A 15,578-nucleotide genomic window follows, 5' to 3' on the forward strand; every position below is an offset into this window, starting at 1 on the left:
TATCATTATCTAATTTTACATTCAGTTCATTTTTGCATCTTAACGTTTTAAATAGTTTTAACATGGTTGTAATGCGCTTTTCTGCATTACTGTACAGTACTTTTTATATTATCATGTTTCCCTTATAGGCGTCGATTTCGGTGGGGACGGTGGGTATGCACCTACCAGATTTCGTCATGAGTCATTTTGTACCCACCACTTTTAACTTCAGTCCATAATAATTTGACTTTGGGTTCTATTGACCGTTTTCAGTGGTTATGAGGAGCTTAATTAATTTAACCTGAGATGTGCGTTATATCGCCTTTTGATCATTCGTGTTGTCGATTTTTGACAGTTTCATTATATGTTCATAATAATTTGATTCATAATTATGTCATTTTTTTCTAAAAGTAAAAAAAAACTTTTCTAAAAGCAATATTCTAAAGAGATACAAAGACAGTGTACGCCACCAGATTTCGTCATGAGTCATTTTGTACCCACTACTTTTAACTTCCGTTGACCGTTTTCAGTGGTTATGAGGAGCAATATGAGAGAGAATTTTTTGTAATCATTGTCTGACACAACAACAAAAAATAATTATAATATTCATTTTATTTTAATTTTCGTGTTCGCATTTATGAGGGGAAAAAACAACGTGTCAGTTTACGGTTATGGACGTGAGCGCACTAAAGCGGCACTAAAAGACTGCTTTAAAACTTTCACAGAGACCTCAAACAGAACAGCTGCCTTTCTTTAAATTGAATTTCGTTTTGTATTAATTATATCTTAATTTTAATCAGTGTTTCGTGAACCATTTGCCTGGATTTAAGAAGTAAATATAGCAGACAATCACGACATTGGAGGCCCCGGCGATATCTCATAAATGAACCGAAACTCAGCGTGTAATGAACGTTCACATTTACAGTGTATTTAGACACATTTAGACGCATTCATAATCATTACTTTTACCGGTTCTTTGTGGCAAGCTTTATGCGTGCGGTCGTGCGCAGTGCGGCTATATTACGTAAACACTCATGATCCATATAAGTAGGCTAATTAAATTAATATAAAGGGGCGATTTGTCCATGAATTACTTAAATGAACAACTAGCCTAGTATACTAGTCGACTAGAAAAACAAAACAAAAAAAAAAACCTTTTAGTCGAAAGCAGCCCTTATTCCACATATTTTCGAACCAGGCAACATGACATCTGTGTTGAGCGAGCGACCGGAATGAATAGCGGAGCGGAATATTCAGAAATGCGCTCTCCACTCACGAGCTCTGATCGGAACAAACCCGAACCTCACTGTCTGCTGAACTTGCAGAATCATCAAAATATAATATTTTCTAATGAAGAATTTTAAAACTTTATTGGTGGTAGTTGAGAAGAATTCCTCTTTCCATATCTCCATATTTCCATAATATAAATGTACATTACTGTTATTCTTATTATATAAGAATAATACGTATTTTTTACAACATTTTTAACATAATAGAGAATATAAGTTTAGCGTGTTGTGTGTATTTCCTAATTATAAGCTTTTGGTGAAATTGCAACAAAACTAAAAGAGTAAAAGTGCATAAAAACATAAAAACATGGCGTCGTCTCAAGAAATATCTGCGTACACACGAAACCACTGAAACCGATTTTAAAACGATGTAGCCTAGTAGGCTATACATACCAGACCAGGCACTGTAATTCTGCCACAGTATACTAAAAACGGAGAAGACTTAAAGCATGCGCATAAACCTTGCGCGCTACAACAATAATATTAGGCACAGTAGCTTCTTTTTTTCTTTTCTTTTTTTATCAAGAACTTTGTTGAACAATATGAACAACCATAAATGGTCTGGTACAAAATATGAGTCACGATATTCGATAGTTAACGGATGCATAAAGCTTGCCACAAAGAACTGGCAAAAGTAATCATGTGTCAAGTATAGCAAGGAGACATTTTAATTGTTTACTAATAATCTAGTGTTTTATGTGTCAGTCAAAGATGTTGACAATGCTGACTCGTCATCTTCGCAGATATTGTGAACGTGCCTATAGAGAGAAATGCACACTTACATAAGAGAGTTGTCTGTTTCTTTTCGTTTTGAATTGTTTTGTTTAAAAGTGGACATTTCAAGCTTTCTAGATACATTTCTGAGTTTCGGTTCATTTATGAGACGAGCTCAGTTCACGAGCAATGCAAGTTATATCGCGCCGGTGCCTCCATTTCCTGATTAAATAGTCTTAAATGCGTTTTCGTGGACAGAAACCAATATAATCTTCCTGATTTAATCACGTAAAACATAAGTCTAAACACAAGCACCACTCTTCTGAATGATGGTAACCACAAACCTCCAAGAGTTTGTAAACCAATTGTTTGTAAAACATATTGTGCGCTTTTTTGGGTAAAAACAAAACAAAAACAAGTAGCCATAGCCATGTGATTACAATGGCGCAGATGCGATTCAACTGTGTTTTTATGTGTGAAATAATGATAAATATCATTTTATGCCATTTGATTATGGCATCAAAGCTCGCAGTCAGAGGCTATTAGCCAAGGCTGGCCTGTTTAAAAAAAAAAATAGCACTCGCTCACAGAGAGTGGAAATGTGGCTAGTAATTGCTGACTGGCATAGGCTATAGGCCTAACTGAAGTCTGGCCATGGTTAAAGGTGCTCTAAGCGATGCTGGGTGACGTCACTTCTGGTTGACGTTCGAAGTATTGTCAAACAAAACGGAGGATAGCTCGACCCTCCCTCCTCCACATCCTGTCCCCTCCCTTCCATGCTTCCTAAAACAGTCATGAACCATTTAGAAAAAACAAACTGGATTTACCCAGCAAAAACAGAGCCACCTGAATGTGGGATTGGAAGCCCTTCTGCCGGCGGAGTCTTTTGAACCCTTTTTCCGATGTAAATTCGGGACGATGTAAGTTCCTTCTCCTTTTCATATTCTTTGTTATTTGTTCATCGGAACGTCGTCTCTTTGGTCGTGTGTTGGCCATATAAAAATTCTCAATTCTCGTTGTTAGGACATCTCTCCTTTAGCTAACTTCCCTCTTCATGCTTCTCTCTCCTCCACTCCCCACACACCCCTTCATGTGCATGCGCACTAACCCCCCAACCCCCACCCCCACCCCCACCCCCACCCCCACCCCCAAATCATTCTTGTACATTATTGGCTGGAACACTGTTTGTTATGAGCCAGTTTGTTTTTCTTGCCATTTGTGGAGCCTGGGCTGTCTACAGAGACCGCGTTTTTTACAGTGTGTTCAGGGGACAGGCAGCTAGCAGATAGTGAGGAGATGTTTGCTGGATGTGACAAAAAAAGTTTTGGCCAAGAAAACGCGTGGCATCGCTTAGAGCACATTTAATATTTTTTTCAGCATTTGTAAGTCAGTGGTTTTGCAATATGTGTCAAGCGTTTTCACATATTTATCTGCTTCATATGAAAGTAGTTTAGAAATCTAATTTATCCCTAAACTGATCTTAGTGTCATAAAAAAAGTGCGTAACGAGTTGTAACCAATTACTGCAATGCATGGTTATAGTTCCGAGTCCTTATTCGACGACTGACCGCTTCAACCGACGGTGATACTCATGGTAAGCGTTTTGCTTTGCTTTACTCCGGGCTTAAAGTAAAAAGATGACTAAAAATTGCAGTATTAATTGGTGAGTATAGTACAGTTGGTGAGATACTACATTTTCATGTCAATTCGTGTTCATTTTGACTACGAGAATGCGCTTACTTTAATTCAGCGCGTGCAGCACAGCAAAAATAAACTCGGTGCGGAAACGATCGCTGCACTGATGTACACGCAACAGGTGTCGTGCCGAATTCTGATCCTGTGTAATGAAATTAAAGAACATGGATCTCACCTGTGGTTCCTGGAACAGCTTCTGTTGTGCTCAAGCATCCAGACAGACACAACAACACAGCGAAATACACTCGAGCTGTCATCCTCTCTCCACTTACGATCATACAATGAACTGCTGGAAAAACATAATTGTCTTAGGACGAGAGAGTATTTAAGTTAGCGCTCAACCAATGGCGTGAGTTTGGGGCGGGATGATCTGTTTAGGAGAACAATAGAACACGTCAGCATGTTTAAAAAGTTCCAATGAGGTCAGAGAGTTCTGATACAAGACAGGCTCCAGGCTATGATGCCAAACGGCTACATGAATATGATGCCAAACAGGTTTTTTCTTTTCTTCCAGAATACACAAACTAGTTTTCAATGGCCTCAAAGAAGTATAATACTTTTGCTATACAAAATAGATTTAGATTATATCCAATACAATCCCACCGGACAGTCTTTTATGACAGGGTGTGGGTTGGCCAGTTTGGGCACTACATTCAATCCCAAATCTGAAACTAATCTCTTGCGAAATGATAATTTTCCCTAAAGTAAACTAAATGGAAACCCCTCATTTGTGCATGGAGTTTTACAGGGCAGTTTTCCCCCCAAGGAATTTGGAAAGAAAGAAAGAAAGTGTACAGGCTACACATTCGTTAAATTTAACTAGTGTGTATATATATATATATATATATACACTCAAAAAAATGATTCAAGGCCTTCTTAGGTATGACACATTTAAATTGTGTTCACTTTATTTAAATATATCTAATTAGGAATAATACGTATATAAGTCTAACGTAAAATGTATAAATAGTGTCATCTATGAGATTTCATTTAATTTGGTTAACTCAAATTAATTTGGCTTCGGAGAGCGTCATTTGCGCATGTGCAAGACAAGCTCAGAGAAGAACATGCTCAGAGGGTGTGGCCGCCATTTTATCGTCTGGCGCCGCAAGGGAGGAGGGTATTCCTGCACAATCGGAGGCTGCAGTTTTAGGACCCGGCTATAGGACCGCGGTTATAGGACCCTAATTTTTTGTGACAGCGCCACCTTCAACAAGGGTCAATGTTTTAATTAGGGAAAACATTAACATATTTTTTAACTATGCTGCAAATTATTGTATCTTTATCTTAAATGTATCAATTCCTTAAATAATTGTTTTTGTACCATGGTTTGCCCATAGGGTGTACTCAACGGGAAGCCCTCCAAGTGGTTACAAAAGGTAACCTCTTCCCGGGTGCCTGTCTACCTCGACAGTGAGGAACAACAGGACATCTTGTTTTCTTATCTGAGAGGAGTGCTGGATAGGATACCAACACAGTTAAGCATCACAGATGAAGTGCAGTTCATCTGTGGTGTTCTTTTTCCAGAGGTATGCCGAACCATGTAATGTGTTTGTGTGTCCTGCTCCTGCACTTACAAAATGTACTGTATAAACTGCATGCTAGCACTACTGTATAATGGCTTGCTGTTCAGTAGTGGTATTATAGTATATTTATATTAACGTTTTTCATAGGCCATCATAAATGCCCTGGCTGTCCTCCGGAATGTCTCCTTGCAGGAGGCTGAGCAGGTCTTCCTTTCTGGTCCAGCTTATCATTACAGGTCAGAGTAGATTATTATTTTTTTCACAATGCCCAGTGCACCCTTTTGTTATTAATATTTCTGTTAACACAACAGTGATTGTTCTCTGATAACTATTTCAGTGAAGTGGAAGAATTCAATAGACATATTGACAAACAACTGAGGAAAGAAGGGAGACCATTCAATTGGTGGGTATTGCTCTTATATTTACACATTTGAATTAGACGTCAGTAACATTGAATATTCTATTTGACTTTATCTCTCTACAACTCCAAAATTTCATAAGTGTTAAATGTTTCTTATTTCTCTCTCTCTCTCTCTCTCTCTCTCTCTCTCTCTCTCTCTCTCTCTCTCTCTCAGAATTGAAGCCTACTACAGCCAACTGGTGGAAGAGGGGGTCTTTTTAGTGCTTTTGTTCTAGCACAGTATTTTGTTTTTGCACAAATAATTTTGTTCTTTCATATAATATAAATAAATACATGTATATATAAATAAATGTATTCTTGAATCATTCTTGAGTTTTGTCTTCTGATATCTGGCCATATCATTTAGTGACTGCATATGCTGATTCCTTCATTGTACTGTTCAATATACAGTATAATTCTAGAAACTAAGACTTACTCCACTTTTTCAGTTGTTTAAAGAATGATATACATTTTAATTTGTTTTGTGTAAATTAATTTATTTAAATTTAACCTCTGATGCATTTTGAATAAAAACACATTTTATAAAATAATAATAAAAATAAAAATACTCCTGAGATTAAATGTCTTTCGAACTATATGTACAAATTAACCACCTGGGTCTTATAACTGTGGTCCTGAAACTGCGGTCCTGAAACTGCAACCGTTGTTATATACTCCAGTTCGGTAGGTGGCGCTGTCACTAAAAACTAGGGTCCTGGAACTGAGGTCCTAGAACTGCGGTCCTGAAACTGCAGCCTCCGGTTGTGCAGGAACATACCGCAAGGACTGCAACGTCGTATTCGTTATTGGTAAGTATTATCTTGTTTGAGTATTTGTAATAAAGAATTTACCTCACTGTAAGAGGATGTGTAACTTATATCATAATTTTGAAAAGCAGTGAAAGTTATGCAAGGTGAATTGTTTTAAGTGTCCCTTCGATAGCTTAACTTACTCACGCAACGTGCAAATTCTGTGTTAGACCAGTCTAACGATCCCGAATTTGACTGTAACTGTGCAAAATTGGTTCTTAACTTATTGGCTTGCTAGCTGGATTGATCCGTCATAAAATTAATTGGAGGCTTGCGATCGCAGCGATTGTTTCGGCGCCGAGTCTATTTTTAGCTGCGTCACTCACTCACGCTGAATTGGCCACAGTGCGTTTTTCTTGATCAAATTTGACCTGCCTAACATGAAAAATAAGACATTTCACCATAAAATCATGAAGTGAGGTGTTCCGTGTTTCACAATCACCATATGACATTAAGCGCTGGGGGGGGGATACACGACAGGCCTTTTTTGTTCAAAGGCCTGTTTAAATAATTAAAACGATACTCGGTTACTCACGTAACCTCGGTTCTCTCTAGAGAGGGAACGAGTATTGCGTAAGGAACTTACGCTACGGGAAAAGTCATCTTTTCTCGAGATACTGAAGCCAAAAAATTATCCTTAATTAATTTTTCATAATTTGTCAACGCAGTGCAGCAGGCAGCACAGCAGAGCTAGAGCGGGCAATACTGCGTGCTCATTGGCTGCCGCGCGGCAACTGCTTAAGCCTACCAGTGAGCCCCGCGTGACGTCACGCCCAATCAGGGTGCGCGCGCCCTCGCGCGTCACAGCCCGCCAGAAGGGGCGGCGTCAGAGCGTATAAAAACAGGGCTCGGAGGCTTAATTCTCTGGTTTCTGTCGAATGAAGCGACATGAGCTCGAGGCGCAAGCACGGCAGGGAACGCAATACTCGTTCCCTCTCTAGAGAGAACCGAGGTTACGTGAGTAACCGAGTATCGTTCTCTTACGAGAGGTTCTCTCGTATTGCGTAAGGAACTTACGCTACGGGAACCCTTTGTCAACGCCGTGCGCGCCATGCATCCACACACAACTCCAGGGGGAGGGGACCCGGGGAGTGAAGAGTGGGGAGAGAGGTGGCCAGCAATGCGGGCCAACACATGTACATAAGCACCCGTAGGGAGAAACAGAGCGGCGCAGCCGGTCTGTATATAAAAGCTTTCCCTGAAAGTGCGGCTCGACCAGAAGAGTCAAATCTAATATCCAGCCTGCGAAGAGCAGGGCATGAACATGATTTTAGACTGCAAGAAGTTTAGCCTGCAGGGCGGGAACTTCCAGGTTATAAAACCTAACAAATGTAGACGGGGAGGCCCAGCCTGCTGCCGTACAAATGTCATAAATGGAAATCCCACTGGACCATGCCCACGATGAGGCAACGCCTCTGGTGGAATGAGCCCGTATGCCCAGAGGGCACTGCAGGTCTTTGGACGCGTATGCTGTCGCAATAGCGTCCACTATCCATCTGGATAGCGTCTGTTTCGAGGCGGCGAGACCCTTGGTGTGCCCACCAAACGAAACAAAGAGCTGCTCTGAGAGCCTGAAGGCTGCAGAGCGCGTAATATAAAGCCTTAACGCCCTGACAGGGCAAAGGAGGTTATTATCGACCTCGCTGGCTGCCGGCGGCAGGGCTGAGAGGGAGATAACCTGTGCTCTGAAAGGAGTACCCAACACTTTAGGGACATAGCCATGTCTAGGTTTGAGAATGACTAACGAGTCGTTAGGTCCAAACTCGAGACACGACGCGCTAACTGATAGCGCATGCAAGTCACCCACACGTTTTACTGAGGCGAGGGCCAGCAGAAAAACGGTTTTGAAAGTGAGGTATTAGAGACCCACAGAGTCTAACGGCTCGAAGGGAAAAGCTTTAAGGGCCTCCAGGACCGAAGACAGATCCCATATCGGAACCGAAGGTGGCCGCGGAGGGTTCAGCCTCCTGGCGCCTCGCAGGAAACGGGTAATGAGTTTGTTTCTTCCTAGTGCGCGGCCGCGCGCCGAGTCGGCGAACGCAGCAATCGCCGCAACATACACCTTGAGCGTGGAGGGGGACCTGCCCGCGTCCAAGAGCTCTTGGAGGAAGTTCAGAACCTGTGGAACCCCACAGGACTGAGAGTTCAAACTCTTCCCTGCACACCATTTGTTAAACACTGACCATTTAGACGCATAGAGCCGCCTCGTCGAGGGGGCTCTGGACTGCGAGGTCGTGTTAACTACCCCTTCTGGCAGATCAGCGAATATTCGTTGATTACCCACGCATGCAGAGACCAGCGCTCTGGATGGGGATGCAGAATTGACCCTCGGGCTTGAGAGAGACGGTCTCTCCTCGCCGGAATCGGCCACGGGGCTGTGTCTGACAGGCTCACCAGCTCCGGGAACCAGGGTTGGTTCTCCCAGTGCGGGGCTATGAGGAGCACTGCGCAGCGCGTTTCCCTGATCTTTGCTAATACCTGAGGCAGCATTGAGATCGGGGGGAAAGCGTACAACGGGACACTGGGCCAAACTTGGGCCAGCGCATCCTTGCTCTTCGAAAAGAACCTTTTGCACTGAGCGTTCTCGCTTGTGGCAAAAAGGTCCAATTTCGCTTCGCCGAAGCGGCGCCACAACGTCTGTACCGTCTGGCTGTGTAACGCCCATTCCCCTGGGGTAACATTGTCCCTGGACAGTTTGTCCGGGTCGTCGTTCAGGTGCCCGGGCACGTGCGCGGCTCTCAGCGAGCGCAGCGAGCCCTGAGCCCAGACCAAAAGGCGTTCTGTTAGAGCGCGCAGGGCTCTGGATCTGAGTCCGCCCTGGCGGTTCACGTAGGACACCACTGACATGTTGTCTGAGCGAACTAGCACGTGGTGTCCCCGCAAGTATGGGAGAAAATGCTTCAAAGCCTTCTCGACCGCTAACATCTCCAGACAGTTTATATGGAGGTTCCGCTCTGGGCCCGACCAGGGGCCGCAGATTGGTCTGCCCCCGTAAAGCGCTCCCCAACCCATGTTGGACGCGTCTGTCGAGACCACTTTGCGGTGTGAGATGACTCCCATTGTCACTCCCTGTCGGTACCATTCGGGCGCTAGCCAGGGCTGCAGGGCTGAGACACAGACCTGAGTCACGCTGACTTGAGCGCTGCCCGAAACCCACGCTCCGCGGGGTATTTTCGATTTCAGCCAGCATTGAAGCGGGCGCATTCGAAGTAAACCCAGCTGTAGGACCGCTGCGGCTGATGCCATATGGCCTAACAGCTTCTGGAAACGTTTCAGAGGGAGGTATCTGCCCTTTTGGAAGGATGCTGCGAGGTGTCGAACACAGCGCGCGCGCTGTTCTGACAGCCTGGCCGTCATCGCCACCGAGTCCAGTTCTATTCCTAGGAAGGAAATTGACTGACTGGGGATAAGTGAGCTCTTGGCCCAGTTCACCGAAAGACCCAGGCTTTCCAGATGACTGAGAAGCGCTATCTTGTGAGAGATGAGTTCCTCTTTTGACTGCGCTAGTCTTTCAGATCGAGAGATATGAACCAGTCCCTCGGGCGAAATAGCGCGAGGATCTGCCTGGTCGTAAGCATTTTGAACGGCCGTCTCATGAGAGCCCTGTTCAAATGTCTCAGATCTAATATGGGTCTGAGCCCACCGTCCTTCTTGGGCACGAGGAAATAACGGCTGTAAAAGCCCGCCTCGGTCAGAGAAGGAGGAACTCTCTCTATCGCCTTTTTTTTTTTTTTTTTTTTTTTTTTTTTTTCCTCGTAGCAGCTTCGCTATTTCTGCATGAAGCAGATGGGCTGCTTCTGCGTTCACTTTCATTTCGGTCCGGGCTTGAAAGCGCGGAGGCCGACGACTGAACTGTAGCGAATAGCCCTGTATTACCGTGTCCAGCACCCATGTCGACACACCCGGAATAGCTTTCCATGCATTCGCACTCATAGCTAGGGGCCGAATGGCCTCTGAGTCCTGCCCGCTGCATAGCGCGGGACGAGGGAACTGCAGTGGCGGGCGCGCGGTGCGCGCCGAGACAGTGCTGCGAGACGGGGACTCGCTGATAGCAGTGACCGGCCGGATTGCGCTGAGAGAGCGCGCGTGAGTGTTTATAGCAGAGTGTGAACGCAGGGGAGCGGGCACAGGACTCTTTATTAAAACACGGCCGGTGGCAGTGGCGATATCTGAACCCTGGACGTGTGAGACAGAGCGAACAGCGTGTGGTTGTGAGCACTCGTGAGCGGGCACCTTTCCTACACTTAACACTCGAGCGGCAAGTGCGCGCTTTATGTGAGTGTGCTCTGTGGGGTACACAGGGGGAATTGTGCTTGTGTGTAGAAATGAACACTGGGTCGTGGGCATATTTACTACACTCAAACACCGTCGGCGTGAGCCGAATAACCAGAATTAACACTCTTTGCCAGATTTTCTGGGCCGCTGTACGAACAGCGTTTGTGTGCAGGCGAGCGAGTTGTATAACTGACTCATTGGCTGCAATACACACACTTTCTGCGTGTGAGAAGCTGGCCGCGAGCTTGGATCAGCGAACAGCATAAAAATTTTTGCTGCCAGAGCCGGGATCGAACACGGGTCTCTGGTGTGAAAGCCTGTTATTCTGCCACTGAGCCACAGGGGAAGAGTGCATAGGCTATCGGTTCGCTCGAGCATAAGAGAGTGCGGGTCATGTTTTTCGTCGGCGATAGCGTGCAGACGTGCGTGTATTATAACAGGCTCGTTGCTGCAACATTAACATTTTCAGCCGCCTAAACTCAGAGGGGGCTGAGAAACGTATGGGAATTGGAGAATGGCCCGGCCTCAGCGGGGCTACAAACATCTCCCTCCTCATTCCGCCGGTGAGTGAGGCACGCGGGGTGCTGAGCATTACTCGTGACCGTCCGCTCTGACATCCCTGAGAACGGCGCAGTTTGCGCGGGAAGCGGGGCGAGTAGCCGGAGCGTCGTCATGTTTTGCAGGCGAGCGTGTAAGGTAACAGGCTCGTTTACTGCAATATTAATATTTCCAGCCGCCTGAACTTAGAGGGGACTGAGAAATATGTGAGAAAGGCGGAAGCCAAGCCTCGGTGGGACTCGAACGCTCTCTTTCCTCCTATCACCGGCGAGTGATGGACGCGGGGACAGTAGCTTTCTTGTAACGTAAAGAAAACTAACCCCGCGACTGTCAGCTTCTGCAATCCCTTGTGAGCGGCGCAGTCCGCGCGGCTCGAACAGAGGGAGAGAGTGCCGTGAGAGCGAGTAGCCAGAGAGCGTTATCATGTTTGCAGGCGTGCGTGTGCTGTGACAGGCTCGTTTACTGCAATATTAATATTTCCAGCCGCCTGAACTTAGAGGGGACTGAGAAATATGTGAGAAAGGCGGAAGCCAAGCCTCGGTGGGACTCGAACGCTCTCTTTCCTCCTATCACCGGCGAGTGACGGACGCGGGGACAGTAGCTTTCTTGTAACGTAAAGAAAACTAACCCCGCGACTGTCAGCTTCTGCAATCCCTTGTGAGCGGCGCAGTCCGCGCGGCTCGAACAGAGGGAGAGAGTGCGGGGAGAGCGAGTAGCCAGAGAGCGTTATCATGTTTGCAGGCGTGCGTGTACTGTAACAGGCTCGTTTACTGCAATATTAATATTTTCAGCCGCCTGAACTTGGAGGGGACTGAGAAATATGTGAGAAAGGCGGTAGCCAAGCCTCGGTGAGACTCGAACACTCTCTTTTCTCCTATCACCGGCGAGTGACGGACGCGGGGACAGTAGCTTTCTTGTAACGTAAAGAAAACTAACCCCGCGACTGTCAGCTTCTGCAATCCCTTGTGAGCGGCGCAGTCTGCGCGGCTCGAACAGAGGGAGAGAGTGCGGGGAGGGCGAGTAGCCAGAGAGCGTTATCCTGTTTGCAGGCGTGCGTGTGCTGTGACAGGCTCGTTTACTGCAGTATAGATATTCCCAGTAGCCTGAACTAGGAGGGGACTGAGAAATATGTTAGAGATGGAGGTTAGAACGGCCTTGGCGGGTCTAGAACACTCTTTTCTCCTTTCGCCGGGAGACGGCGGGCGGGGGGGAGGGGGGTAGCTTTCTTGTAACGTAAAGAAAGCTAGCCCCGTGACCGTACGCGTCTGCGATCCCTTGTGAGCGGCACGTTTTGCGCGGCTCGAACAGAGGGAGAGAGCGAGCCCCGTAATCATCCGCATCTCTAACACACCTTGTGAGAGGCGCAGTTGCGCGGCTCGACAGAGGGAGAGAGAGAGCGGGGAGTGGTGCGAGGCATTTGAAACAACGCCTCGTGTAAAGATACATCAGTAAAACACATAATGAGAAAGGATATATCGCCGGATAGCTGAGCTGACACGGCAGGCTGAAGGCGGCGAAGATTCGTCCGGCTTCCTCAGGCTGTCCTAGGCTGGCTCGTTGCTGGTTTCGACGGCGACGGCTTCTCTCAGAGAGCAGCGATGCGAAGAGCTTCGCTGAAGAGACAGAAATCAGAGAATTAAGCCTCCGAGCCCTGTTTTTATACGCTCTGACGCCGCCCCTTCTGGCGGGCTGTGACGCGCGAGGGCGCGCGCACCCTGATTGGGCGTGACGTCACGCGGGGCTCACTGGTAGGCTTAAGCAGTTGCCGCGCGGCAGCCAATGAGCACGCAGTATTGCCCGCTCTAGCTCTGCTGTGCTGCCTGCTGCACTGCGTTGACAAATTATGAAAAATTAATTAAGGATAATTTTTTGGCTTCAGTATCTCGAGAAAAGATGACTTTTCCCGTAGCGTAAGTTCCTTACGCAATACGAGAGAACCTCTCGTAAGAGAACTAGAGGTACATAAGGTAGAACGTATATCTCAATATTAAGATTACTTTGATCATGTAAACTACCTATTTACAACATCGTAGCTGAGCTGCCCAAGGTAAATCAGAGCAAGTGACAGACGGGTTAGCCTAAGTTACATCAAATGAAGAAAGAAATTAAGTTTTTTGAGGAAAACATTTCAGGATTTTTTTTTTTTTTAGAAAACGAACGACTGATCGTTTCGCTAGATAAGACCCTATTCCTCAGCTGGGATCATGCAGAGCCCTTTGAAGCACTTCAGAGCCCTTAGAAATTGCATTGATTTGGACTTCAACTATTTGGTTACCGTTGAAGTCCATTGTGTGGAGAAAAATCCTGAATTGTTTTCCTCAAAAAACTTAATTTCTTTTCCACTGAAGAAAGAAAGACATGAACATCTTGGATGGCATTGGGGTGAGTAAATTATCAGGAAATTTTCATTTTGAGGTGAACTAATCCTTTAAGTGAACGAGTTGGGTAAAACAGAACCATGTAAACAAAAAGCATATTTTCATGTGAGTACTGGTTCCCACTCCTAATCAACATCTTCTCTTTCACAGTTTTATGAACATGACCAGGTGAACAGCAACCTCCTATTTATAGTAAGTCATATTCAAATATTCTGATTTAGGCTGCTTGTGTCATTTGTTAAATATGGTATCTTATAATACTTTTTTATTCTTCTTTTTAGGATTGTTTCTTTTTTAGTGCAAAGAATGTGTCCATCGAAACTAGCTAGCAGGTATTTGTTTCTGCAGCATTTTAGACAGACTCGTGTGCTTTAGGGGCAGTTTTAGCTATCCATGTCCATACACAGATTGCCCATGCACGTTTAGTACATGGAGTAAGCTTTTTAATCACACATACAAAATACATGCTAAACAGGAAACTCCAAAGCCAGAAGAATTAACAACATTCCAGTATCATGTCTGTTCATGCAAGGAGCTAGCAACAGAAAGATTATTTTCAACACATAAATGGACATCTCAGGCATAATGAAACAGTTCAGTGTATGTTTGTAGGATGTGCATTTGAAAGTAATATTTACAGTACATTTAACACCCACAGATACCGGAAACACAATCCACATCCACATTCATTAATAGACTTCAAACCCATTGTCGTCAGCCAATGCCCATGATAGAGGTGTTCAAGAATCAATGGCCAGCTCTATTTCAGCAGAGTGAAGTAAGTAAACATGTTATGTAGTGTTTTATTTTAGTCGTTATTAGGTTCTTTTCGTAGTAAGAAATTGTTTTTTGTTGTTGTTTTTTTCCATTTTGAAGGTGAACGCAGAGTTCATGCAGATCACTACGAAGCCACTGCAGTCAATGTTCCTACAGCTGGACCACTTTTCAGATAAACTGATGCAGATCTTCAAGAGCAAAGGAGGAGTTAAGGGGCAAAAGATCAAAAACGCCCTGGCGATCAGAGACTCTGTTAGTATAAATGCATGCAATGTCTTCTGTTTTGTCTAGTTATTGTACAGCTTTCTGCATTTGGCTAATTTCAGTCTTGATTTTCCCCCTGCTGTAGTGTGACAACATAAACATCAGGAGAGAGTGCACCCTGAAAGGCCTGATGATCTACCTGACTGAAGATCCAGACTCTTTCTTCAAGGAGTATGTGGTAAGTGATTATTATGAATATAACAACAATTCTGTTAATACTTTTATGTTTTAAAATAATATATGTTTGATTATTATTAAATGCTAATTTTTCATTTTCATTTCACAATAAAATATGTATTAGTGGAATAATAATATTTTGTTTTATTCATTTTAATAAAATAATATTTTTAATAGTAATCATTTTGCAGGGGTAATAACTTTGTGTATGCCTTTCATTGTTCATCTGAACACAATAGAATTTGTAGAAGTTTTCAGATGTGTATGTCTATGTCCATAAAATGGAAATAAATGGCAGCCAACAATGTAATAGTAAAAGTGAAAAGTAGCAATGCAATTTGCTGATTACTTTTAAAATATAAAGGGTCAAATTCACCTGGGCTTAACCAAAGTGTTTTGTGTTTTGTCCAGGCCACTGAGGATGCAGAAAATGGGGATTTACAAAATCCAAAGAGGAGATTGTACAGAAGACATAGGAGTTGTGATCGAGGGCATTAAGGTTTTGAGGGACCTAGACTGCGTGATCCTGGCATTCATCATGCTGTTCGGTCTCATTTATGCTCTTGATCTTAATTTTCCTGACAACCTCAAGTACACCTTCAAGTTTATCCAGAAAATCCTAATGAACTTGGATGGACATAGGCTGAATGCAAAAATCCAGCAACAAAAATCAAGCTGTTTGCATGAGATGTGCACTTTTTTTGAAAACACAATGAGAATTATTTGAGAATACATTGT

General features: G+C 44.5%; 3 protein-coding genes across 4 annotated transcripts in view; 2 read left to right on the forward strand and 1 right to left on the reverse strand.

Annotated features, from left to right (window-relative positions):
• The window catches only part of LOC307145649 (uncharacterized protein), a 296,817-nt gene that overhangs the window by 37,846 nt on the left and 243,393 nt on the right, over positions 1-15,578 (forward strand). The gene's annotated exons all lie outside the window — the stretch shown is intronic.
• LOC307145655 (uncharacterized protein) overlaps positions 1-15,578 on the reverse strand; it is a 126,731-nt gene that overhangs the window by 9,144 nt on the left and 102,009 nt on the right. The gene's annotated exons all lie outside the window — the stretch shown is intronic.
• On the forward strand, positions 14,487-15,496 carry LOC307146028 (uncharacterized protein). The gene is made up of 3 exons (XM_079849760.1): positions 14,487-14,651; positions 14,749-14,841; positions 15,252-15,496. Exons 1-3 carry the CDS (start codon positions 14,514-14,516, stop codon positions 15,336-15,338), a joined length of 318 nt encoding a protein of 105 aa, XP_079705886.1. The 5' UTR covers positions 14,487-14,513; the 3' UTR covers positions 15,339-15,496.

This window comes from Squalius cephalus (assembly GCF_949319135.1).
Source record: "Squalius cephalus genome assembly, chromosome: 18".
NCBI lineage: Eukaryota > Metazoa > Chordata > Actinopteri > Cypriniformes > Leuciscidae > Squalius > Squalius cephalus.